Source organism: Adiantum capillus-veneris, chromosome 13 (assembly GCF_014529385.1).
Source record: "Adiantum capillus-veneris isolate H3 chromosome 13, ASM1452938v2, whole genome shotgun sequence".
Taxonomy (NCBI): domain Eukaryota; kingdom Viridiplantae; phylum Streptophyta; class Polypodiopsida; order Polypodiales; family Pteridaceae; genus Adiantum; species Adiantum capillus-veneris.
This window is the reverse complement of record NC_140943.1, coordinates 25,865,724-25,891,259: the sequence shown is the minus strand read 5'-3', so window position 1 is coordinate 25,891,259 and position 25,536 is coordinate 25,865,724. Positions and strand designations below refer to the sequence as shown.

The 25,536-nt window shown below is 40.2% G+C and overlaps 1 protein-coding gene across 3 annotated transcripts in view; it reads left to right on the top strand.

Moving 5' to 3' along the window:
- Positions 1 to 25,536, top strand: part of LOC147443723 (uncharacterized) — an 82,250-nt gene that overhangs the window by 40,775 nt on the left and 15,939 nt on the right. For all 3 annotated transcript variants that reach the window (XM_086526531.1, XM_086526532.1, XM_086526530.1), the window contains exon 5: positions 2,163 to 2,476. In XM_086526531.1, the coding sequence (XP_086382657.1) occupies positions 2,163 to 2,476 (314 nt within the window). The remainder of the gene's footprint in view (positions 1 to 2,162; positions 2,477 to 25,536) is intronic.

Here is a 25,536-nt window from a genome sequence, read left to right as displayed (position 1 = left end):
GTTTGCAATTGTGGTGTCGTCTCTCTCTCTCCCCTATCTCGTGCGTGCTTGTTCAACACTATTGTGATGCACCATCTCACAGCCCCTTGATGCAATCATTAACATGGCTAGAGCTTCTTTCAACACCTCCATATGAGTCCTTTATATCCCTTATTTCTGCACTCTAGCCATCGATGTTCACCCTTGAATCCTTGTACCCTTAACGCAGCAATCTATCAAGACAAGCTCGTTGTTTGGCTTCCTCCTATGTTGTGTTCCACTTCAAGCTCCAAGAAGTCACTACTATTGTTTTCGCTCTGCTTAATCCCAACAAATAGAGAATATCAATCTAGCTTGAAAGGTTTTTTCTTCGGGCATTTAATTGCGCACAATATAGCCTTGCATGAGAGCTGCAACTCTGTCTAGAAAGAGATGTCTAGTTCCATGTCATCTTCTCCACATCTTAAGGAAATTTATCATACCATGCCCACAAGATCATGTTCGAGACTATCGTAGACTCTTGCACGACAAGGCTGACAATCCCCTTGTGATTCCTAAATTTCTAGCAATCATATGTACTACTATCATCCGCCATATCTAGTGCCAGCTCCCACGCAAAGTTGTTTTTGATTGCTCATTTCCACTCTGTGACGTGCCATGGATAGACCCTTGCTCAGGAGGTTCAAAGTGGAGGCCCATGAGGATTCAGCTCCATTCAAGCTCTACCCAGGTTGAATGCATCCTCTTTCTCTACCTAGCCTCCGTGGGTCCTGTAGAAGAACCTTTTCATGCCTTGCTCTAGCTTTCTCTACACCAATCACCAAGATGTCTATGTAATTGTTGCTTAGCTGAAGGTACTCAACCTTGTTGTAGTCGAGTTATGTAGTTTGTATCCCGAGATCACCCGTAGGTAGTCTATTTAAGAGTTACCTCAACCGGGGTGTAGAAGTACTTGATACGTTCGCTTTTATAGTTGAAATGTGGATTCCATCTGCTTGAAGTTTTAACTTTTTTAATATTGTAGTAGAGTTCTTATTTAAGAAATGCCATAATCACACCAAACCCCTTTTGGATGGGATGCCCCAGCTCACAAAAAGATCACGCTCATGTGGTCATAGCATAGCCCTTAGTTAGTCATTCATCGCATAGCCATTAGCATAGGGATAGCGACCTCATGCTTTGCTTATGTCGAGACGTCCAAAAAAGCCATAAAAACAATGTGCACATTTTTCTCCCTGTGGGAGGTGTGGTGTGTAGGGTGTGAGCCCGGCTGGACATTCCATATTGTGAACCCATATGTAACACCACCTTCATACATAATATAAGGAGCTGTTAGCATGAGAACTAGGGAGACTCATGCCTGGATCAATCTCGTGTACACCACAGTATGTAGAGTTTTGGAAAACAGTTGTGAAGATAAGTGAGAGCTCATCTCTTGGGCCTTGCATTATTCGTAGATTCATTGTAGCATCTTTCTGCATTTTTTAATTTGTACAATACACTCTTGTTGCTTTCACCTTTATGGAGGCCATGTTAGACCATGTTTGCATTGGAAAACGTAGAATGATGAAATTGTGTGTGTCTGAGAGAGAGAGAGAGAGAGAGAGAGAGGAGCGCTTTGGAAGTTGTGAAGGTGGGAAAAGGAGTGTTAAAGGAGAGAGAGCGTCAGAGGTCTAGAAGCTCGGCAAGGGGTGGAGCTTGTGGTATTGGTGAGGAAAAACACAGCGTCAGACGTCTAGAAGAAGTCGAGCAAGGGATGGGATAATATGCATGGGACATGGGCCTCGGCCCTGCCTGCATGGGATAGAGAGATTGGCACATAATACTAAAGGCTGGTGAATCCATCACCCGTACTCCACTCCTGTGATGGAAAGCCAGAAAGGTTTTGACACGTTACCGGAGCCATTGAAAAGTGGTACGTCTGTTGTTTTTCTGCTAAGTTTGCATAAGCCTACTTCCTTCTTGTGTCGCATGTAGAAGCTGTCTCTAATTTTGAGGTAGCCCTGCACCCCAGCTGCTAAACCTAGCTCGCCTTCTTTCTAGGGGTGCGTACTGTTTCATGTTGCCCTAATTTTGTTAAGCTCCTGGCTTTCAGTTAAGCAGGTAGTAGCCTCCAAATATAGCGGGATTGCCTTCTTTCTAAAGTTATCTTTGTTCTAAATGTGACGACCTGCACTCTGCAGGTGATGAGAAAGGGGACGGGACTGGCAACCATGGGCAGCATCATCAGAATAATAATGGGAGCTCATCAGCCGAAGAAGAAGTGGAAGAGGAGGGTGATGCCAGCTGCGGCGAGGTCGATTTCCATGAGGAGATGATCGACCCTCTCGCCGAAGATCAGAAGCTGAAAGAGCAGCTGCTGCGCAAGTACAGTGGCTTCATTTGCAGCCTCAAGCAGGAGTTTTTGAAGAAGAAGAAGAAAGGTAAGCTACCAAAGGATGCCCGCCAAAAACTGCTGGACTGGTGGAGCCAACATTATAAATGGCCTTATCCATCTGTAAGATTTCTCTCTTATGCTCCTAATTTCCATGCTAGTCGGTTTCTTTCTTAAACCTAATCGTTCAAACCTCATTGCATGTTAACTACATAGGAAGGCTGTACGATCACTTTAGTGACATCCAATGAGCGTACTAAGACTTTCTTGTTTTAGACTATTTTTTGACGACTTATTGTGTGATATACATGCACATTCTCATTGCATGTAAGGTCCTAACCTATAGGGCAAAGCATGCATTCATGAACAAGAAGAGAACAATAGTTCAATCTTGCATCGTACCATGCTTACTCTTAACAGCGTATCTTCAGCTTTTTAACTCAAACCAAATCACAACAATGGCTACTTATTATGTGATATACATGCACATTTTCATTACATCTAAGCGCCAAACCAATAGGCCAAAGCATGCATTAATGAACAAGAAGAGAACAATAGTTCAATCTTGCATAGTACCATACTTACTCTTGAAGTTCCTATCTCCAAAGCCTCACGATGCTACTCTGTGTTCTATGTAACTTTGTGAAGTGAGTTGAGGGCTACAAATGACCGTCCATCAAGTCTTCAATGATGATTTGTCTTGTGTATTTAAATCCTCAAATCCAATTACAAAAATCTACAAGCATTCTCCGTCAAGTGATACATCTATTACATTGACAACAATAAAGACAATATTCTGTCCATCTTGGTTTTTAACTCTAGTTCAAAGGTTACCTTCTAATTCTGGGGATTTTTAGCGCAACTCAATGACCCAATGATGGATATACGCTTTACAGTCCCTAATGAAAACAACGAATTAGGTGATGCAAAAAACTTGACGATGACATAATTTGTATCATTACAAAGAATATCGCCCAACTTATTTACCACTTGATAGGATGAATATAGTATCTCGACTAGAAAGAGACTAGTCAAATAAACAATTAGTCCTTCTTATTCTTTATTTAATTCTCTATTTGCGCTTGATGTATAATCTTCAAAAAGTATGTTTGATCACTCTCGCCCATCAAGAAGCCAAGTACCATTTCATCCTATCATGTTACCGTCAAGAAGTCAAGTACCATTTTGTCCTATCATGTTAGTTGAGTCTTTTCAAGTGGCTCAAAATTACCGTGTCGAGAATGTACATTCATTATTAGTTTAATCTCAAGGCAATCACCACTATGCTCTTTAACAAGAATGTGAATAAATAGAGGTCATAGCATCACCTATGGTTTGTGACGCATGGGCTATCAAGAAACTTGGGAAAAGATATTGAATCTTCTATACCAACTTGCATACTTTTATGAAGGTGTGTCCATGAATCTTCTCATAGACAAGGCGTTCATGAGAAAGCTCTCCATGGCCCATAGTACTTTTCTAGAGCCAATCTGAGTGTTTGAGAGTGTCCCTTAAATGATGTTTTTGAAGTGGAACTGACCTGGCATATTGTGTAGATTCTCGTAGAGAAGTTGAACAATTTTCCTTGCCAAAGAGAATGAAGATCTGTCTCCTTAGTTGTAATGTGCAGCGGAAGTGAATGATGGTGCAAGCTCAGGATGAGTGATCGGTGAGTGCTCAAGGTTCCTTTTACTTGAGGAAGGGAGAGCCTTCTTTTGCTTTATGAGAGTGTGCAATGACCAAAGCAAGGTGAGTGGAAACTGTGAATGAATAGTTTTGAGAGTGCTAGAGAGAGAGAAGAGACGACCCCAGAGGGAGTCCCAAACCCCTCCCAAAGGAGCCCTCTCTATTGCTAGAGAGGTATTTTCTTTAGATTGCACAAAGTTTGGTACAATGGTTCTAGATGTTGTGTTGCTTGACGACGACGACGACGACGACGACGACGATGTCGACGATGATGATCATATCGATGATGATGACGATGTCGAGACTAAAGGCTGAATCTGCTGAAATTTGAAAACGCTAGGGATGTTGATGAGATCGGGATTATGCGGCGAAGCTAATGAGCTGGACTGTCGTTGGGAATGATGATGATGGCTGAAAACTGAAAAGCGTTGATGGATTTGCTGGCTGAAATCAGGTTCCATCATTTTTGCCACGATGGAACGACCAACTGCGAGACAATGGAAAGGTCGGATCAGGCGGGGTTCTGTGGCGTTATGCCAGGTCATAGCAGAAACGTTGCTCGTTGAAAAACGTTGATGATCAAGGCTAAAAACACTACCTAAAAATGTTCTCTTGTTGAGAAAACGCTGGAGAGGATGGTCTTGTTGAGAGCTACTGCTTCCTGTCTATCTGCTGCGCCTTCTAGCGTCCCATGGGCTTCATATATAGGTGAGAAAGACTGCATAGAGCAGCTTGGCTGAAAATCCCCACGTTTTGGTATGTGAAAAGTCGCTTTATTATTTGTAAGAGGTGGTTCATATGTAGTCTGCAAAAAGGGGATTCATGTGGTCAACAATGCTCATGCTTGATATTGGGTACTAATGCTAGTGATCATGGGTTGTGCAATTAGAGGGTATGCAACTACTCTAAGTGCCTGGACATGCACGTCTTGTGTAGAGACCCGCAAAGGTGTAATAACACTTCCTAGGCCTACCTAAGCCCTAGAACTAGGTACAGCTTGTCCACGTGCACATAGGGGTAGATGTACAAGTGACATCAGTGCAAGAAGAATAGTAAGCATCACGTATTGCGATCTAGTTTGTCGGTAGTTTTTTATAAGTGAGTGCCCTCTACAGGAAGAAAGAGTCTTTGTTAGTTACATCTCTTTTTATTGCCTCCAATCTTCATTGAATAATTGAATCCTTCCTTTTTACATCGAGGACACTCGATTCTTTGACTGACATAGCACAAAAGTAATGAACATTGCCTCATGTCTCATTTAGAAAAACTCTTGATAAGAAAAACTTATTAGTTAAATGCTTTCATCATAATGAATCAAAATATCATTTGCTATAAATGTTTTGATAAAGCTTAATTTTTGTTTATCATGTCTTCTTTCATCTTATTCACTAGTTAGGAGAAATTTGAAAATAATTAGAATTTTTCCTCGTGAAGAATACATTGATAGTGCTTATAAATAAGTTTTACACTTTCGCAATGATAGACAACTCCTCTTTGCGTGTATTGAAAGAAAATTTCAATCCATAACTTTGGTTTCCTACTATAATAAGCTTCGAGGATATCTTCAATGACTTCATTGTTTCTATTTGTCCATCCATTTGAGGAAGGTAGGCATGACAAACTCAACTTTGCTTCGTCGCTTTGGAGGTGAGCTTCACTTCTTGATTGCTCTCAATTCGCTTAGGTCATCCCAAGAATTTGAAATCTCCTTAACAAAAAGTCTTGCAAGATTAGGTACAATAAAGATTAGCTTGATTATGATGAGTTGCACAACAATAATTTTTTCCAGACGCATATGGATCTACATCCGTATGGTCGGATGGGTATTAGTACAAAAACATATAGAATAGGTTATGTACGTCTAGTTAGCCGGCCAAAAATTTGGGCGCAAAATTGTTTGCGGTGCTCCATCTGAGCACATCATCACACCTCTCTCTTGTTCTCCTTCTTGCCCACTGCCACGAAGCCTCCTTGTCACACATCTTTCTCATGAGCCCACCATTGATACAACTTGACTCTTCCTCGCGAGGTCCAAGACACTCAAAGCTCTAACTTCCATAGCTCTAACTTCCATGCCTGATTCTTTATAGATTGGTCGAACCAAGTATGTAGTGGGAATATGTGCATCAAGTGAAGGCACCCCCAAAAGGAAAATGGACTTGCAAATGTACTTTTTGTGGGCATTCACGTGACGATGTTCCCTTGCGCATCCATGCGTGTAAATTAGAAATTGCTAGTCATCGTGTGGAAGACCCATATGATTAGGGATCACCCAATGTGCTAAAGATCGTCACAAGATTGCATGAAGAATCTTGCAAGCTCAAACAAAGGAGCGAGAGATACTTTTAATCCATTAATCAATTATTTAGGAGGAGATTCCTCTCAAGATCAATGAGGTTCATCAATGAGTATTCATGCTCATGGAAGGATAAATCTATGTGTGAAAGGGCGGTGGTAATGCATGTGCTAGTCTCCACCCAACTATGTTATCTTATAGCCTCCCCCTAGCTTACACATTGTCCGGCCATGCCGGTGGCCTTGCCCGTAGGACCCATGTCCTTACATTAACCCCCCTTGGAGAATCGTTTTCGTCCTCGAAAACGAACGTAGGAAAACGTTTCTGAAGTGTGGAGACATTCTCCCATTAGAACCTTCTTCAAGTCTATCTAGCCATTTTACCAACACCTCTTGTCTAACATGATGTCTCGTGCGAAGCTCATGAGAATCCAAAATCTTTTCGGGCTCATGAGGGAAATCTTGGCGGTTCGATAAGGTAAACTAACATACCTGTGTCAATGACATTATCATTCTATCCTAGCTGTTTTTGCATTTACCAACTTTTCCAGTCTTCAGACTTTTTGAATGCTTTGGAATCTTGAGGAAAACCTTGTCCCCTTCTTCGAAAGTAGCAAGACGATGATGCTCATGTGCGTACTTCTTATATCGATCTTGAGATTGCTTAACATTCTCTGTAGCAACTCAAAGCATGTCAAAATGGTACGAAGATAATATTCGCTTGGAATAAAAGATAATATAATCATTAGAACATAAGTATCCTATACTCAATGAATCTTCTATGTCATGGCATGATGGCACATAGACACGACATGCCCAAAACCGTAGACATCATCTGTGCCCCTTGGATCAAGCATAAAAAAGTAAAAAAAATGTCCAAATATTGGACGAAGATAATATCCACATGAGTATACATTACCCGTCTCAATCAACATCAAACATCACTATTGCAAGTTTATTACTGCTTGATCAAACATTAGGCAATCCCACCTTGTATCTAAAAGCACCCATCCATATTGAACCTACTTTTGAAGATTTTTGGAATCTTGTAGATCAAACACCTTTGAGATCGAGTACATAGCACTGATCAGCCCCATGATATACTAGACATTACAAGAGGTCGTGCAGAAGACGGTGCAAGTACCGACGAAACAGCGCTAATTTTTAAACTAAAAAGCACTGTAATAAGCCTCAGAAGAGACGCCGGTATCGTAGCATCTGTATGACTATTGGTGTAGCGGGAGTCGGAGTAGGCCTATTAATAGACGTTGGAATAATCAACGAAACAAGCACCGGTATTAAAAAGTTAAATTTCGATGGTCATTTCATTGGCTCTATCGAGGGTGATACCATAACGTGAATCGATGACCAAAACCTGAATTTTTTTTTTGGGCAGAGAGGGTTGGGAACTAATGTTGCATGTACTGCAGCAAAATAAAACAGCTCTCTCTGTCCAAATCTAAGTTGAAATCTATATAAAAGCATAAATGGACTAAACCTTGTAGTCATATGCTTTGAACTATTATAAGAAAATGTCAATGTAGGTAAGTAATCTTCCCAATTGGTTTGCTTCTTGCTAACGTATGCTCGTAGCATATCCTCTAGCACTTGATTAACTCTTTCGGTTTGACCATCTGCTTCTGGATGATCATCCGTACTTAGATTAAGTTTAGTTTCCAACTTTTGAAACACAGCTCTCTAGAAGTGATTGTCAAACTTGCGATCTCTGTCACTAATGATACTAGTTGGAAGACCGTAGAGTTTATATATATGCTCTACAAATAGCAGTGCTAATTTCTATGTCTTAACCGTAGTCTTAGTGGGAATGAATCAACCCATCTTTATGAGACAGTCTACAATTACCCATATGGCATCATGGCCACGATTTGTAGTAGGTAGTCCTACTACAAAATCCACAGAGATACTCTCCCACTTACCTTGTGGAATCTTCAAAGGATGTAAAAGGCCACCTACCTTGAGACGCTCTGCCTTAATAACTTGGCACTATTGGCAGTTAGTACGTACTTTTGAACATCATGATGTAAGCTCGGCCAATAAAATTACCGTCGAACTAAGGCATACGTCTTACGATTACCTGGATGTCTAGTAAGATTTGGCGCCTAGTGTCTGAGTCCTTTGGTACCCATACTCTACCCTTGTGGAGTAAGTATCCATCATCAATGGAAAAATTCTTCCATCGCTTAAGCTCTTCCTGAGTAGGGATGGAGCTTTGTGTGTTGCAGTTTTTATCTACACGTGCAGAGACATGTTGATCTGGCTTTACAGAGACATGTGAGTGTGAGGGATCCTTTTTTAAAACTGCACTCTCCACTTTACCATATGATTTATCTTGTGCACACTTGTCACGTAATGACTCCAAAAATCCACTCTTTATTTCACAGTTGCTAGGATGGGAGCAGTGGCTATAGCTACCTTGAGCTGTTCAAAATTGTGTATTTGGGCTTCTTCCCAAGAAAAGGTCTTATCTTTTGCTTTAAGTTGATCTGTCATAGGAACAACGATTTTGGCATAATCACAGATATATTGTCAATAAAATCTAGCCATGCCTAAAAATATTTGAAGCTCCTCAACTGTGTTGGGATGTGGCTATCGAAGAATGGCAGCGACCTTGTGAGTGTCCATTTTGATGCTAGAATAAGAGATCACAAGATCGAGGTAATGTATCTCTGTTTTAAAGAAATCTCACTTGCTTTGCTTAGCATACAGCACATGAGCTCGTAGATGTTCGAACACTAATCGTAAGTGTTCTACGTGTTCATCTTCAATCTTACTGTAAATGAGAATGTCATCAAGGAAAACCACAAAAAATTTTCCAAGATAGGGATGTAAGACACTATCCATGAGTGTCATAAATGTAGCTGGAGCATTGGTCAAACCAAAAGGCATAACCAAAAATTCAAAATTCCCAAAGATCACTTGAGGCGGTAAATCACTTGAGAATACATCACTATACTTCGTGAGTAAGTGAGTCAGCTTTTACTGTGAAAAAGCAGAAAGTAAACTAGAGTTATGCTGGGATGGAGAATCTTGTAATTCTTGTAATGTCTGTTTTACAATAGTTGCACGTTGCTCTATAGAATTAAAATTGAGCACTTTGCTCGTTAGATTTGTTAACATTTTGCTTATCATTAGAATTCATTGCACTTTGTATACCATTACTAGAATTCACCGCACTTTGCTCTTGAGAATTTACAAGACTTGGAGACGAGCAATAACACAAAAATACTTTATCTATTAAATCTGCTATTCTGCAAAATAGAAAGCTCGGCAATACACATAAGAGGTGCATATGGTATATTTTTCTCACCAAGCAAAAGTACATGTTTACCATTGGCCATAAAGGATAAGGAGTTGTGTTCATAACTAGTGTGCAATGTGTTTCCTAAACCATGCAGCCACTCTCGTCCTAAAACTACATCATCACGGTCCATGTTCATAACTTGAAAGTCAAGGGTCATCGTATGATCTTGAACAATAAGATCAACCCCTTGAACTACCGTTCCCATACTTTATCATTTCTAGACATCTGTTCGACCACATACTTGTGAGAACAGGGAATCTGAATAAGCTTTAATTTCTTGACTAGCTTATAGTTCAGGAAGTTATGAGTTGCACCATCATCCATTAAAATACGAAAACGTTGTCCATTAATAGTGCCATGCTTGCGAATCAAATCATGGGGGGCCAAAGGTGGGTTGCCACATTGAAGCAGGCACACAACACTTGTGCTTTTCTTCCATATGAAGAACCTCTAGAGCACAATATTTAGGAGATGAATCTAATGTGAGTTGTTGCATCGTGTCGATGGCCTTTTTTTTGCCTTGTAAAAGAGGAAAATATTTCTTGTTATGTTGGTCCAAAAGACTTCTAAAGCACAAATTGTGTTTTTTTCAACGCTCAAAATTAGTAGTGCTGAGAGATCCACGTGGAGTATCTCGTGATTGCTTAGGCTTCTTAGCCTCTTGTGGACGTGGAGAGAAGATTGTCTCTTATTCCTCTTGAAACATGTGGGAGATCTACCTCGCCATCAGCTCTTAGCCACACTGCTCTTAACAAAATTATTCTTAGAGTAGGGAACATTTCCTTTTCTCTCTTGGTTATCATCATATCTTTGGACATGACTGATGGCTTCTTCTGAAGTTTTTGGATGTTGGGTCTTGACATGAAGACGATAGTCTTTGTCAAGACCCCTATCAAAACCCCGTATCTTTTAAAATTCATTTAGACCTTTTAGTTTTAATATGATTTCAGGATACTTTAGAAGGTATTGTATGAGAGAGAGGCCAGACATGCAGCATGCATCCCATGCTAACCAATTCTTATCTTCTTCATTGGAGTCCAACTCCTCTTTGAGAAAGAAGCTTGAAACGTAGCCCAAGACGGAGGACGCACATCTATTGGAAATGTCATCCACCCCTCGGATATAAAGATTGATGTGGAAACAAGTCTATCTCTTAAAGGTAAGATGTGTCTCAATCTATGAATATCACTCCATTTGTGTAAGAACGTATCGACCCCATCCTTGTTGCGATCATGCTCTTTCTTGTGAATCTCAGGAATGGTGATACTTCTACATCTTTTGAAGCACTCGTCTCTTGGACTCCTTGAGTCGTGCGAGCTTGGTTTCCTTGAATCGTGCCACTTGTGGCTCCTTGAGCCGTCTGTGAGTTCATAAATTTCACAAGTAGCTCCGTAAGATTTGTATAACGTTTGAAACATGGCGGTGTAGTATATAGGATTTTATGTATCATATGTGGCTTTTATGTATCATATGTACGATAATTTCCAGTGTGTGCAATTTTGAGGGGTTTTGATATGTACTTCTGTACTCGTGTGCATCCAACGTGTGAAAAGAAATTATGCATAACCTTGATGAAGAAGTCAACCATCATCATAAGTTATATCTGGGTTGGACCTTGGAAAGTCCAATGACATAGTCCATAATTACATATTCTCAATTCGTTTGAGACTTATCGTGGTTAAAGCCTTCAAGGGCCTTTATTCTCTTTATGTTGATCCTTTGGCATCGCAATTGTTAACAAGTGTAATATAGAACATCTCTCTTTTCTATTATTCAGTAAAAGCTTTTACACATACCATTAAGGTTCTTTGAATACCCTAGGTGCTCTTAAGTGGGACTTTGGCCTTTGATCAAGATATTTCGAAAAGATTATTACCCTTTGGTACACATAATCTATCTCTATAGTAGAGATAATGGTCACCATATATGAAGTTTTGCATTGATGGTATATTTCTCATTTCTCCATCTTGAACAAAAACAAGTTCTTCTATAGTTTGGAATTGATAATGTCGCTATCTTAATCCTTTCAACAATTAAGATTTTTGGGTATAGATACAAGATTCAAGACAGGTAGTCAAATGAGAGAATACGCAACATTGTCTTCCTTTCATGGGTGATAAGTCCTTTCAAGGTCATATTCTTGTAGTGTCTTTGTGTAATGTCTTTGTTGCATCTTCAAGTTGATTGCATTAAGATTCATTTTAAGCTTATTTGATTGATTCTAATTCAAAATTTACTTCCTTGTAAGTAATTACTCCATAGCATAAGAGTGAGGGTGCAATGATGACCTAATGTAGTTGTAACCGTTTCTTTAGTTTAATGGTCTCTAGTGGGGATAGTTTACAAGTTTACTTCTTGGGAGAATATCTATGTGGTAATCAAATTTGAAAATTGAAGGGAATGGGTGGGGTGAGTTATTCCAAAAAAAACATCTACATACTTGTGTAGCCATGAAGGTTTTGAATTTTTTGACTCCAGATCAACTTTTTATATTTTGACCAAAAGAATATATTTTCCATCTCTCGTACCTTTTGTAGGCAATAAGCTTAACCAATTGAGTTCTCGGAATCCCATTCTTCCATTGGACTTTGTCTTGATAAAAATGGTCTTCCATAAGAGTCAAATTTATTTACCTAGATTTGATGCTAGCCTAATTCTTTGATAACCAGTACCCTCCAAGAATCCCATCATCCATATGATTGGAAGGGTTCTAAATGATACATAGGTAGAGTGTCAAACTAGTTTAAAGTTGAGGGGTCCCATGGAATATCGAGTTCCCATAGTTTTTCCATTAGCTATTTCTTGTGTCATCAATTTAGCTTGCTATTGTAATCTATACTATAAAAAAGGGTGAGGCATCCCTCCCCACCTCACCCTTGACACGTGGCGAGCGCAAATTCTCCCGGTTGGTGTTCCTTGCCCGTCCTGGCTGCACAACGCGCAACAGTGAGTGAGAGAGAGGTGGTCGATGGCCGCCGACCAGACTAGTAATAATAACAGGGACTCCACTCACCTAGAAGTAATATACATTATTATCACATAGCACTTGTCACCACTCAAAAAGAATTGGTATGACTCATATCAATTAATTGATGTTCAGGTGCTCGGTGTTTGACGCTATACAACCTCTATGATAGAATTATGCCACATATACTTATTTTATCATAATGCATTATGAGAAATAATTGACAAGTTTCATCTTTGTGCTAGATGAAGATTTATAATTGACTTCTATGGTGGAGGAAGTTTTAGGTGATACCATCCTTACAAACACAATGAGAAAGTATTATGCCACACAAATATGGATCTGATATATACAAATTGTTTCAATAGCCATAGGTTGGCTAGCATAGAGAGATAGGGAAAGAGCATTTGGGTGAGGGACTTGGGTAGTATTCAAGCATCAAAATTACACTAGTTGTGAAATTTTTTCCATTCCATTTCACTTGGAACTAGTAGCTGGAGTAAAATTACTCAAAGCAGTTACATATATGTCCCATGACGAAGGTAATGAGCATTAAAGACATATGGCCTTTTTGGTCCACTTCAAAACCTTGTAGCTTGTTGAAAATGAAATTAAATTCATTGAAATAAGAAGCGACAATTGTTTTTTGAATCCTCAAATGATGGAGTTCCTTCATAAGATAGACCTTATTTGCGACAATTTCTTTCTCATAAGTACTACACAACTTTGTCCATAAAGATAAAGTGGTCTTCTAATAGATCATAGTAAAGTAAACAACATATGCTAGTTAGTGAACTCTAATTGTAAACTCAAGCCATTATTCATTAGATATGTACCAATTGGCTCAATGCCAAACAATGCCTTTAGCTGCTTTTTTTTTGGATAAGGACATCTTAAATATTTTCTTTTCATAATTAGAAGTTGCTACCAAAAATTTTATCAATGAAGGTGACGTACAAAATTTTTGCAAGGAAGTCAAGATCACAATAAGACCTACAAGATATTTTCCTACATGAGTAAGACATTGTGGAGAACCTATTTTTGATTCTATGTAAAGTAATCCTTGCAAGAAAGACCACAAATAAACATGTTCTCTCTTGTATCATAACATACATGCACATTGAGAAAACAATGGTTGCTTTGATCTACATTGTATGCATGCAAAAGATATGGGAAAACACCAAGGAAATATACTCAAGATCTTTACAGAAGGGGTTCCCTTATACAATGTAGAACAATATATTTGTGGATCTCAAAAACATTCAACAAGCTATACTTGGATTCTATGAGATATCTCAAGCAGGTGAGAGAATTTACTTGAGCATCTATGCTATATTTTTTTTATCATACTTGTTTTGCAATGATTGGTACTAACAATTCATTTGATCGTAAACTCGATGATTGGAAAATAGTGAAATGTCAAAGCCTTGATAGATTAAGAGCATCACTCGAATGAATAAAGCTCGAGCTTGCAAACAAGGCAAAAGGATGCATCCAATCTATCGTCAACCCTATCCTTTGATGTGCAATTTGAGAAAGAAATATGGTGATTGCGTGCTATTCAAGTGCACAAAGAAACAGAAGGAGTGATTTTGTAGATTTTTGAGAGAACCCCATGCATGATGAAAGTAGTACAGTGCAAACTGAAAGTTTGAGATTGATCAGGGTCTTAGTATGTTCTATTTATAATGACACCATGGTTGGGACTTTAAAAACCATTAACTGCGTTCTTGTTTGCAGTACCCTTGTCTATTTTTCACACTATCACACTATACAAGCCAAGGGAATGAATTCCACATAAGACCTCTACAAAGGGTGGTTCAAGGATTTTATGGAAAGAGGACATAGCAAAGCATGGTGAGTATTTTTTCAATGACGATAAGGATGGGAATTGAAAAGCGTCTATCTTGAGATGTCCCATGCTTAATGAGCAAAATTGTGCATTGAAAGACAAGAGCTCAAACTCCCTCTTTTATTCTACCTCTTTCCTATGTATATTTTTGTACATTACATGCCTTCATATACATTTTTGATAGGCTACTGAAGCTCTACATTCAATATAATTTTACAATTACTAGAGATTTTCATTACTAAGGGTAGAGAGGAGTCCCATTATTGACCAAGAGGTCAATTTTAAAAATACTCGTCAAGGTGGAGATATGGTACAATCCAAAAAGTTGAAAGAGATGTTCAATTGGCTCTTTTGCACCGTGTTTACTAATAAACTCACCAAGGAGAGTGAGTAACAATCGGACATTGCAAAGTAAGAAGAAAATTGTTTCATTCAGATTCAAGCAACATGAAGAAGAGAATGGGGTCTAAGAAAGCCTCTTTTTTTGGTAGTTTAAGGGAGTCAAATTTTTAGCTTTTACATTCAAATCTCTCTTCCAAAGTAATACTTAAAATCGAGCAGGTAGAACTATATCATGTAGCATATCTATGAAAAGAGCTCAGTGCGCGGCCACAAGAGGTTCTTCACACTTGTGACGATTGTAGCGACGAAAATACACGAGGATATTGTTTTCCCTGGCATCACTATATGCATCGCAAAGAGGACGTCGCTATATGCGTCGCTATATAGAAACGCATATAGCAACTTTGTAGTTCTCAATTTAGTGACGTATATAGAGACGTTGTAGGTCCAGAAATAGTGACACATATAGCGACGCCCGAGAATACAAAAATTGTGGCAAGGCAATACCATCATCCATATTGAACATAAAGTTTCCAAAATGAAGATGTAAAACTGACAAAAGTATATCAGAGAAAATGAATTGACAAAAATACATTGACAAAATTATACACATCATAGGCAAAATCACTTGATAGTTAGGCTTTGACCAAAATGTACTAGTTACAACACAATTGTTGAAAAAATACATCGTTGACCAATAGTTACAAAATTGACGTACACACGTCATCTCGTTATATATGCTATGAGAAAAAAAATCTAGTGCTATTAGGCTATGGCTAGGTTGACATCGATTAATCTGACGTCTCTTCGCATCCTAGCGGCGTATCCGTCGGATTTTGCACCAAAAAAAAAAACAATGAGACTTTCTCTAAGTATAAACATTTAATTACAAAACAATCCTACTTTTACCTTATCATTAAAATATAATAAATATAAGAGAGTAAAGTTAAATACTAACCAAACCAGAGCGAGAAATCTGAATGTCTATAAGGACGTTTAAGTCCTTTCTATCTGCATACTTGCGCTCATATGGTGTGGTGTTACGTCTAGTCATCGATCATTGTTCAAAATATACAACAAAACGTTATGCTAGAATTTAAAAGTAAAAATATCTATAAATACCAAACCTAAAGGACAATGCAAAAAAATTTATAAAGCTGGTCTCAAACGACGCCCATCTGTCCCCCAAGTGGTGTGTGTTCCCTGCTTCTATTCGTTCTTTGGCTTCCTCCTTTTGTTGCTTCCACTTGTAAAGATTCTCGTACGTTGCTCGCTTTGCATTCTTTCAATCTTCTTTAGCCAACCATCCTGGCATGTTCCACGTATGCTTTATTGCTTTTTGCACGTCAGAGTGTTTGAGCTTGCAGTACTCGTGCATCCGTACCTTCATAAAGTCTTCATTGAAGCGCTCATCCCGATTCTACATGAGAAACTTGTCATGCAACATGATGATGACTCTGTCTTTTAATTCATTTGGCACTTCAATCGAGGTGTTTAGTATGTAGTGTTGAAACACCCAAGAGAAAAGGTCACGTATATGCGAGATCACCTTATTTCCCTCATCATCCAAGATGATGCTTCCGGTGATGTCGACTGACTATGGCAAGCCCTCTTGCCTTTGATGCATAAACTTTGCAGGCGTCTTCGCAGGGGTCTCAAGTGACATTTCGATCGAGGTACGGGTTGCAGGTGTCTCCATTGGAGTCTGGGTTTTGAAGCGAGGAGTGTCGAGTGGGGTGAGTCTCGGAGGAGTAGTGACTGATGCGTAGTGAGAAAAGGCCGATAGTTGTGTAAAAATTGGAGTAGAGGATGAGGTCATGGCTAGTGTGGGGGCGGGCAAAGAATGGGGGAGGTAAGGAGCCTCGACGACTACGAGGCGGTGTAGAGGCATCAATAGTGCCTCCTTCATATCAACTGCCGCCACTACTAGAGCGTCGGTGTCTAGAGGAGTGTGTAGATTGTCTAGTCAACACCAAACTCTTAAGAGTGCGTTGATTGTTTCAAAACAGACGGAGACTTTGAAAGAGTGGAACTACGCGAGTGTGAGCGGGAGCCTTGGCGACACTCGTACCACCTCCTCTGCTCAGGTCCAAGGAAGCACGAAATTGATCATCATCTATACCTGCATTAAATACATGAATATTAAATCTTAATTATGAATGAAGAATCGAAATCCAAATAAGTTATAATTTGATTCACATTTTAAAGTTCACAAGTTTAGCATAGAGACAAGAATGGGCAAAAATCCACGTGAATACACTATAGATTATAAAAGGGAGAAAAATTACTTAGATACAATGTCTATGATCTTAAGAGGTCTCTCTCTCATTCTTGCATAACTCCCTAATAGTCTCTATATCTTTATAGAGCTCTATGTCTAGGCAAATGTCCTCCGTTTCATTTCGTAGGTCCTTCACGTACATCCATAGAGAGTAACGGCACCAAGCTCGCCTGGCAGCACCTCAACGGCTTCCAAATCAACATCCTCTTCAATCTCCTCCACAAATTCCGAGGTGATTGGCAAATTGTAGCCCTCATACATCCATGCATTATGAGGGGCTACCTCTATGACATACCACCAGTTTGGTGGAGACTTTGTAGGATCGAATACCACCTGCAAGAGCCACATAACTTACATGAGTGCTTCCATACCACCAGTTCTCTAAAGTTGGATGTTAAATATTTACAGACTTACTTGTTCACAATGCTCAAGTAGTACAGAAGTGTCTCAAAGATCGGTCCACCTTTTGGTTGAGTCCACCTCAAGGAAACCTGACCCTCCATGTTTATGTTGAACCATTGTACGTCAAAACAAATCCACAAAAATTCCTCTATAGTCTATCCTCAAGATTTCTTACAGCGTGTCGAAGTAAGTGAGTTTTGCCACCACATGATATTTACAAACTTACTTGTTCACAATGCTCAAGTAGTACAGAAGTGTCTGAAAGATCGGTCCACCTTTTGGTTGAGTCCACCTCAAGGAAACCTGACTCTTCTTTGCACATAGTAGCGTTGCAACCCTCCATGTTTATGTTGAACCATTGTACGTCAAAACAAATCCACAAAAAATCCTCTATAGTCTATCCTGAAGATTTCTTGTAGCGTGTCGAAGTAAGTGAGTTTTGTCACCACGTGATATGCATCAAAGGACCGTCGTCGATTAGATTGTTTGAATTTTGCCATGATTCCACAATCCATTCCACCCTAAAATGTCAATCTTTATACCACGTTGTCGTGTATGATTTATACTACAATCAATAACGATTATGAGTGGCCGTCCAAACATCTAAAAATACATGAGTCGAACATTGCAAACATACCTTGGGACTGCAACCCCGCGAGTAGTGCCGCTGCTTCTTACTCACTTGTTCGTTGCGTTGTTGTGCTCTTTTCAATTGGATGTGCAACCATCTTAAGCTCATGAATTTGGTAGGCTCTCAAGACCCGACCGACAATGCATTGGTGGTTGTCTTCCCCGTCTCCACTCGATTCGTGTGCTTTGTCGCTCTTGCTTTATATTCTCATATTGTGAAATCCACTTTTGCATGGCGATGACCTGTGTGTCGGCTCATATTCACCACTTCTATCCAAATCTACAATTGTTGTAGCTCTTTCAATATGGACAAAGACACAAATCCATATTCTTCACTTTATATTTCCCCGAGACAATCAAGATTAGAAATAGGTATCCCTTCTTGGCCATCGAACATCTTGTATGCGTAAATCGTAGATCTATAACTTGCGATCAAATTTGAGATCATGTGTAGGAGTTGTTAAAAGGCCCAAAATCATAAAGCTATAGCGTTTTGTTTGGAAAAAAAGTGCATTTTGACCACTTTTATACCTCTCTGACACACCCATCATTCTTGCACACATGGCATGTACCCGTTTGTCAAATTCTTAATCAATCAATAATTTGATGTCATATAAAGAGTCCCTCCCATGCCCCATCCTCTTGCTAATGTAGATGTGCATGCCAAAAAGCACCACCAATCATGCAACAGGGCACCAACAAAAAGTGCGGCAAGGGTCGAGGTTGATTGAATAAAATTTCCTTCTTGATGGATGTAGTTTTTTTTGGGCATGAGAAGCATAAGTCAAAATAAAAGCTAGTGTAAAAAGGACCGTTTGGGCATGAGAAGCATGAGTCAAAATAAAAGCTAGTGTAAAAAGAGCCTTTTGGATTTAGTTCCTTACGAATAAAAACTTCACTAATAATTCACTTATTGCTTTTCTAATCCTCACGAATGACTTTTCGACATAGCCCATGGCATGCACAAAGCAAACCGCCAATGAAATATCCCTCCATCAATACAAATGCCTACAAATGTTAGGATGTCCACTTCGCTCCTTAATCATATTTGGGAAGGAAAGTCAAAGAGAAAAAACATTGTGCCATCAACCACCAGGGTGAAAAATGAAATAGATAGCCAAGTGATGAAGAGCTATTGAAGAAAGAGGTGAAGATGATGAGACAACCACACATATTAAAGATAATCCACCACAAGAGAAAGTCCATCCAAATAGATGAAAGAGACCATGAGTGGTGTGAACAATCAATGAGTCAAACACAAATGTGGTGTGGGTGTAAGCAAAAATTTCACAAACTCACCAAGGACAAGTAACCAAACCAAAAGGGATGCAAGCATTGCCCACACAAAAAGATTTGGGGAGGAGATACATAAAGCAAGGAGTAAGATGAAGGTTAAACAGAGACAGCGAAGCATGTCAATCATCGCAAATCAAGTTTTTCAAGAAGCGCGAGGTCTCACCTGTAAAACAATGTACAATAGCTCCCTCAACAACCATGTCATTGTTGCCATGTAGCAAGGGCCTTTACAGATTAGAAGACAACAAAGTTGATCATTCATAGAGACCCCTTTGCATGCACTAGGTTGCAGATGCTATAAAGCTCTGGGCTTGAGTATCTCAAACTAGCTCGTGTGTGGATTAGCTAAACCAAATGTCATAGATAGTCTCCGTCGATGGATTGGTGCAAGCCTTAAAGGTGCAAAGGCAACGGGCTCGCCAGATTAACCATAGTTTTAGGCTGCAGATGAGATCCCATAACCACTCTCTATGTTTGTTCCACTCATGAGGGACCAACTCGATGGCTTGCTAGAGTGTAGACCATCCCTCCTATATCACAATCATCCTGTGATTTGAAGCCGTCTGAAAACAAAGTGCTCGGTCTATGAGTGTGGTCCAAACTTCAACACCCTAAATGTACTAGTTAGCTATAGAAAGTGTTGGTATCAGCTAAACAATGCAAAGGTTAACCAATTGTGCCATGGATAGTCCCATAGATAATGGGACTGCCATGGGTAGTCTCAAAGATATGAACTACAACTAGTTTCCATAGATATGAGCTCGAACCTCTGCCATGGGACCCTAAGAAACATGAGGTTTGCTACCAACCAGGTGGCCTCGCTATGTGTTGACCATAGGCTTCCTCATTACATGCGGGCTGATGTTTCTTAAGGTCACTCCGGAGCTGGAGACCAGAGCAGGCTTGTAGCAAAGCAATCCTCCCATCCCCTGATCACGCCTACTCTGCGCATCGTTGAGAAAATCCAACGTGCTAAGGGATTCCATGGGCCACTCGTCTATGAGACCCACACTCAAATATAGTGAAGCAATAGCTCCTTCCTAGGATCCTCCCCTGAAAGAAGTCCTTTGACCACAAGAAGGGATCTACTCTACAGTGCTAAGTCGATGATCCCCAACCCTCCTTGAGAGCAAGGTAAAGTGACGACCTTCTAGGAGACCTTGGCCTGAGATAACTACGAGTCTCGCCTTGACCAGAAGAAGTTTGTGATCAACTTCTCCAGCAAGCTGATGCAAGAGGTCTAGAAAATCCAGCAAGACGCAATGTACCACTTGATGGCCAATAGCAAATTGTTGGCCACCAAAACCTTGCCAACAAGGGAAAGCCGTGTTGAGATCCGATGCAGCAGTCTCCTCGCAATGGAAAGGAGGAGGGGAAATTCCGTACTCGTAAAAAATCCAGCCCAACTTGACAGCCCAAGTAGCGTACTGGTTTCCCTGGAGGAATCCACCTAAAGCCCTCTCCATATGACAAATCGAGTATGGAGGCACTATCAACCCAAAAATCCATTGTCTTTTGCGAGGTGATAGTGCTTCTGATGCACAATAGAACACTTCAATTTATCGATCACATCTATATGCAAGTTAGGCTCGTGGCCCTCCAAAAATATCCCGGAGTCATCACCAAAATCAGTGTCTAGGAGCTCCTCTCCCCGAATAGGCAGTTGTAGCACACACATACCAACCACTTGTAGATTCAAGAGCCTGCTTATTCCCTTAACATAAAGAAGAAACAAGAAGGGGACAAGACTTGACCCTGTGCACGCTCTATAAAGAGCTCTCAGCTACCACTCCCCTAATCCATACATCTGAAAAGCCCATCCAGCACATAGTGTCTTCAAGGAAGTGCAAGCCAGCTTTGTCATACGTCTTCTCAAAATTGAGGAGTACCGTTAGATCGTCTCCTTGTAGACGTGTACGAGAAGTTCCCTCCTAAAAGGTAGAGATGTTGTCAACAATACCATACTTCTTGATCAAGTAGCAATTGAATTCTCAAACCCAGAGCCTTGTTAAGATTTTGTAGGCTCAATTGAGAATGGTGATGGGTTGCCACTATCAAATACCGCCCAAGGAGCCACCCTCCTTGAAGATAAGATAGATCAATCTCTTGCACATGTTTTTAGGCATCTCCCTAGTGTGCAGAGTGTGATGGTAGCACTATAGAGCTCTCTACCAAGAATCTCTTAGCACTCTTGAGGAAAAGCTAGGAGTCAAATTATCTTTCCCTAGGCAGCTACCCTTGTCAACATCCTTGAGGGCCTTTTGCAACTCGAGGCTGGAGCAGTTGCTCTAGCCCCTTGACAATTGCCTTAGTGGCTAAACATGAAATCTTTTCCCACACTTGCTATGTGCATGCATCTCAACGCTCTAATTGTAGCTCTATAGAAAGTAGCTCACAGTAAAAGTAATAACAATTGCAAGCGTATCCTCGAGCTTCCTAGAAATAGAACCTTCAGGCTACTCAGCTGAACAGCACTCGTGTGTGTATGGCGTGGACTCACAATCTTAAAGAGCTCATTAGTAACTTTGTCACCCATGTGAATCTACTCAGATGCTTGACAATGAAAGGCAAACTCGTGGCATCAAGCTCGACTTATGCAGAAGAAGTGGAGGATGAGGGGTCTAAGGTAGTCTCCTCTTGCAAGGGTCTCAAGCGGTTTCCCATGATAAACTACTCTTTGGTGAGGAACCGTGGGATAGCCACCCAAGTGACGTGCCTAGCCCTATCGATGGCCGCCACTGAAATGATCCCATCCCTTCTGACTCTCGCTATCTATCGCTTCTGACGCTGGATCATTGGGGGTCTTCGAAGCCCTCATAGAAGGAACCTTGAAACTTGAATGGAGGCCCATCCAAGGGGTATGTAGCTTTGGATCTGGCCAAGCTCTCCTGTGTGGATAGGACTCGCCTAGATGGCCCATCTATTTGCAAATAAAACATTGGTTTGGGAGTATCGAGTACTCCACACTCTATCTAGTCCAACCACCACTTACCCCAGGAAACAAAATCACCTTTGAAAGTGTGTGTTCCAAACAAGAACGTGCAAAGTGCATAGTCTTGCAGCCTTCGCCACAGTTGGAGCTGAAGTGCACGGGGTCACAAAGACCGTTCCAATAATAAAACCAATCTTGAAAAGGAAGGAGAGATACTCCTAGGTCAAGCCTAGGAAGCAAACTAAGATAGCAAGTACTGCCTCTTCTTCAAGCACATTTGAAGTCCGGTTCGAGTCGTGAGGCCACTGTCTGAAGTAATCTTGAGCCACCCGAATGCTAAGTGGGCTCATCAAGATAACTTTGGCTGCCATCTTTAGAGACTCAAACTCTATCTAGTAATAACCTCTCTCGAGATTCTCCACATCAATGATCTTGCTAACTTCGGTGAGGATTCGGGCTTGGACATGGTTCCAAACCTCGCCTCTGCTGGGGCGTGTATTATGTATAATGTCAAAGAACTGTAATTATTGATAAGTAGGAAGTGCTTTATTATCATGGTACCAGTACTATGAGAGAAGTTAAGACAGTTGCGATGAATACATCCTTTTTCCTTGACATTGACATACATTATTGGCGTCAACATCAAGCTCGCATGAGTTGGCTAGAACAAAAATAATCAAAATTGGACAAGAAAGCTTGTTTTTCTACAATTTTTAGCAGACATCCATTCATGCCTCACAACAAAAATTCAGCCTTGCAGCAAGTAATGGATCGCTTGTGGTAATCTTGTAGAATTATGAAAAGCTCTTTGTGCTTTTTATATAGGGTGGAAGCTACATGAACTCTACTAGAGCTTGAAACTTACTACAAAAATATAATCTAGAGTCAATTGTTTAAGAATAGGTTAATATTTGCAAACCTACATATTTATACTTTATTCAAGTAGTCTCAAAAATCTAAATAACTAAAATAAATATCTAGCCGTGTTATGATATTCTTACATGGTTTGAAAGAAAATCTCAAGTCCTCGTGGCAAACATAAGAATGCACAAAGCTCTCCATGGGTAAATCTTATCTCAAGTAGGTGTTCCACCATTGGAATGCATGTTGGAAATGGTCTCATGTTGGTTAATGTGGGAAAGTTGTTTTGAAAACTATGGCATGTAGAAGGACCATGTGAACAATGTATCTTGCGATTTGTAATTGCCAAAAACTTAAGGCCAATTTGACAAGGAGTAAAATGGAATATGCTTTTGATTCCTTTTAGTAGCCACAATCAATTACTCTTACTTGTAGTTTTTTCCCTTGCTAAACCAAACTATAAACTAAAATGGATACATTAATATGATTCTTCATAAAAAAATACCATGTTAGGGACCCTTTCATGTCGCATGCGCACTGTAGTTGTGCCACGTGGACACACTTCTGCTACAGGCTAGAATCGGTCGTATTTTAATTTAGGATCTAGCCTAGCACTTTGTGAGCCTCGAGCAAGACGTGCATGTTCAGGCAGGTCATATTCGTAGTAGCATAACCCTCTCTTGCACAATACAATCATTTAATTAAGCATTTAGGCATGTGAACAGTCCCTCAAGTCAATTAGTAATAAGTGACATTTTCAACATTTTATTCCCAAGGTCTTGGAGAGTCATAAGTCCTTGCTCCACCCTGCCTTATATTGATATATAAGTGATTGAGAGTCTCTCCTATGAATACAAGAAGCAGAAATATCCGTAGCACCACACTACAAGACCCACCGCAGTACAAGAACCAGCAACACCAATACCTTAGCGTTTTCAATATCAGCCCCTCAGCCTTTTTCAAGCATCAGGCCAGTGTTTTCAGCCCATTTAATCAGCGATTTCAGCACCAGCCATTACCGTTTTCAGCTAGTCACACGCCTCAATGACTTCCCTTCTACATGCCTATATCCATCAGCATCCCAACAGATACACTGGTGTTAGCAATCTCAGCCATCAGCCCTTGAGCGTTTTTCAATTTGCAGCATCACTGACATTAGAAGACCAGATCCAAGCTAAGTTCCCTAGGGTTTTCAACATTCAGCACTTAGCCTCACAGTACCCAACAGTTACATCAAGCACCATCAGTACCAAGTATTCACAGCAAGTACCCCTCAACATTGTCGCAGTACCAAGTATCTCTACGTTACGTACCCATCAACTTTCATCATCTAGGATCATTGTAACAGCATTGTGCAAGTAATAAAGCAAGTACTTGCTCTGGCAATAGAGCAAGGAGGCCCTTGAGGGTGGTTGGGACTAGACATACCGTGTCATCTCTCTCTCTCTCTCTCTCTCTCTCTCTCTCTCTCTCTCTCTCTCTCTCCCCCCCCCCCCCCCCTCTTCAGTGTCTTCAATTCAATTTCTCTTTTCAAGCGAAGATAAAAGTAACCTTGTGTTTGTGCGAAGTACTAGATCTGAGTTGAACCCTTACACACTTCCGTTGCACTTGACATTGGTACCAACACCTTAGCGTTTTCAGCATCAGCCCCTCAGCGTTTTTCAAACATCAGTCCGATGTTTTCAGCCCATTCAATCAGCAGTTCAACACCAGCCATTAGCCCCTCAGCATGTTTCAAGCATCAGTCCAACGTTTTCAACCCATTCAATCAGTGGTTTCAACACCAGCCATTGCTAGTCACAAGCCTCAATGACTTCCCCTCTACATGCCGCGATCCATCAGCATCCTAGTAGATACACTAGCATTAGCAATCTCAGCCATCAGCCCTTCAGCGTTTTTCAGTTTTCAGCCCATCGCCACCGGCGGTAACAGATCAGCCCATAGCATCGTCGCATAAAAGAATATGTATGAGAAAGGTTTATGCTCCTACATGAAACACAAAAATAGGTATCCAAACAATTCATATACATTCCAGCTCTAGAATTTTGTGCATGCAAAAAAAAAAATCGTTCTTCAAAACGTTTATCTTATCACATGGTTTCAAGGATAAAAACTTGAATGTACATATTTTGTGTACTTGAGATACAAATTCTACATTAAGCATCCTAATCCTAAAACTTGACAACAATCAAGGCCCTTGTAAGTCCTAAAACTTGTAAATCCGTTCTTTGCTTTGTTACTTCTCATGCAAGGCATTTGAAATCGGGAAAGTATTTTCATTGTAAGACATAAAAATAGTTTGCAAACTAGATAATAGTA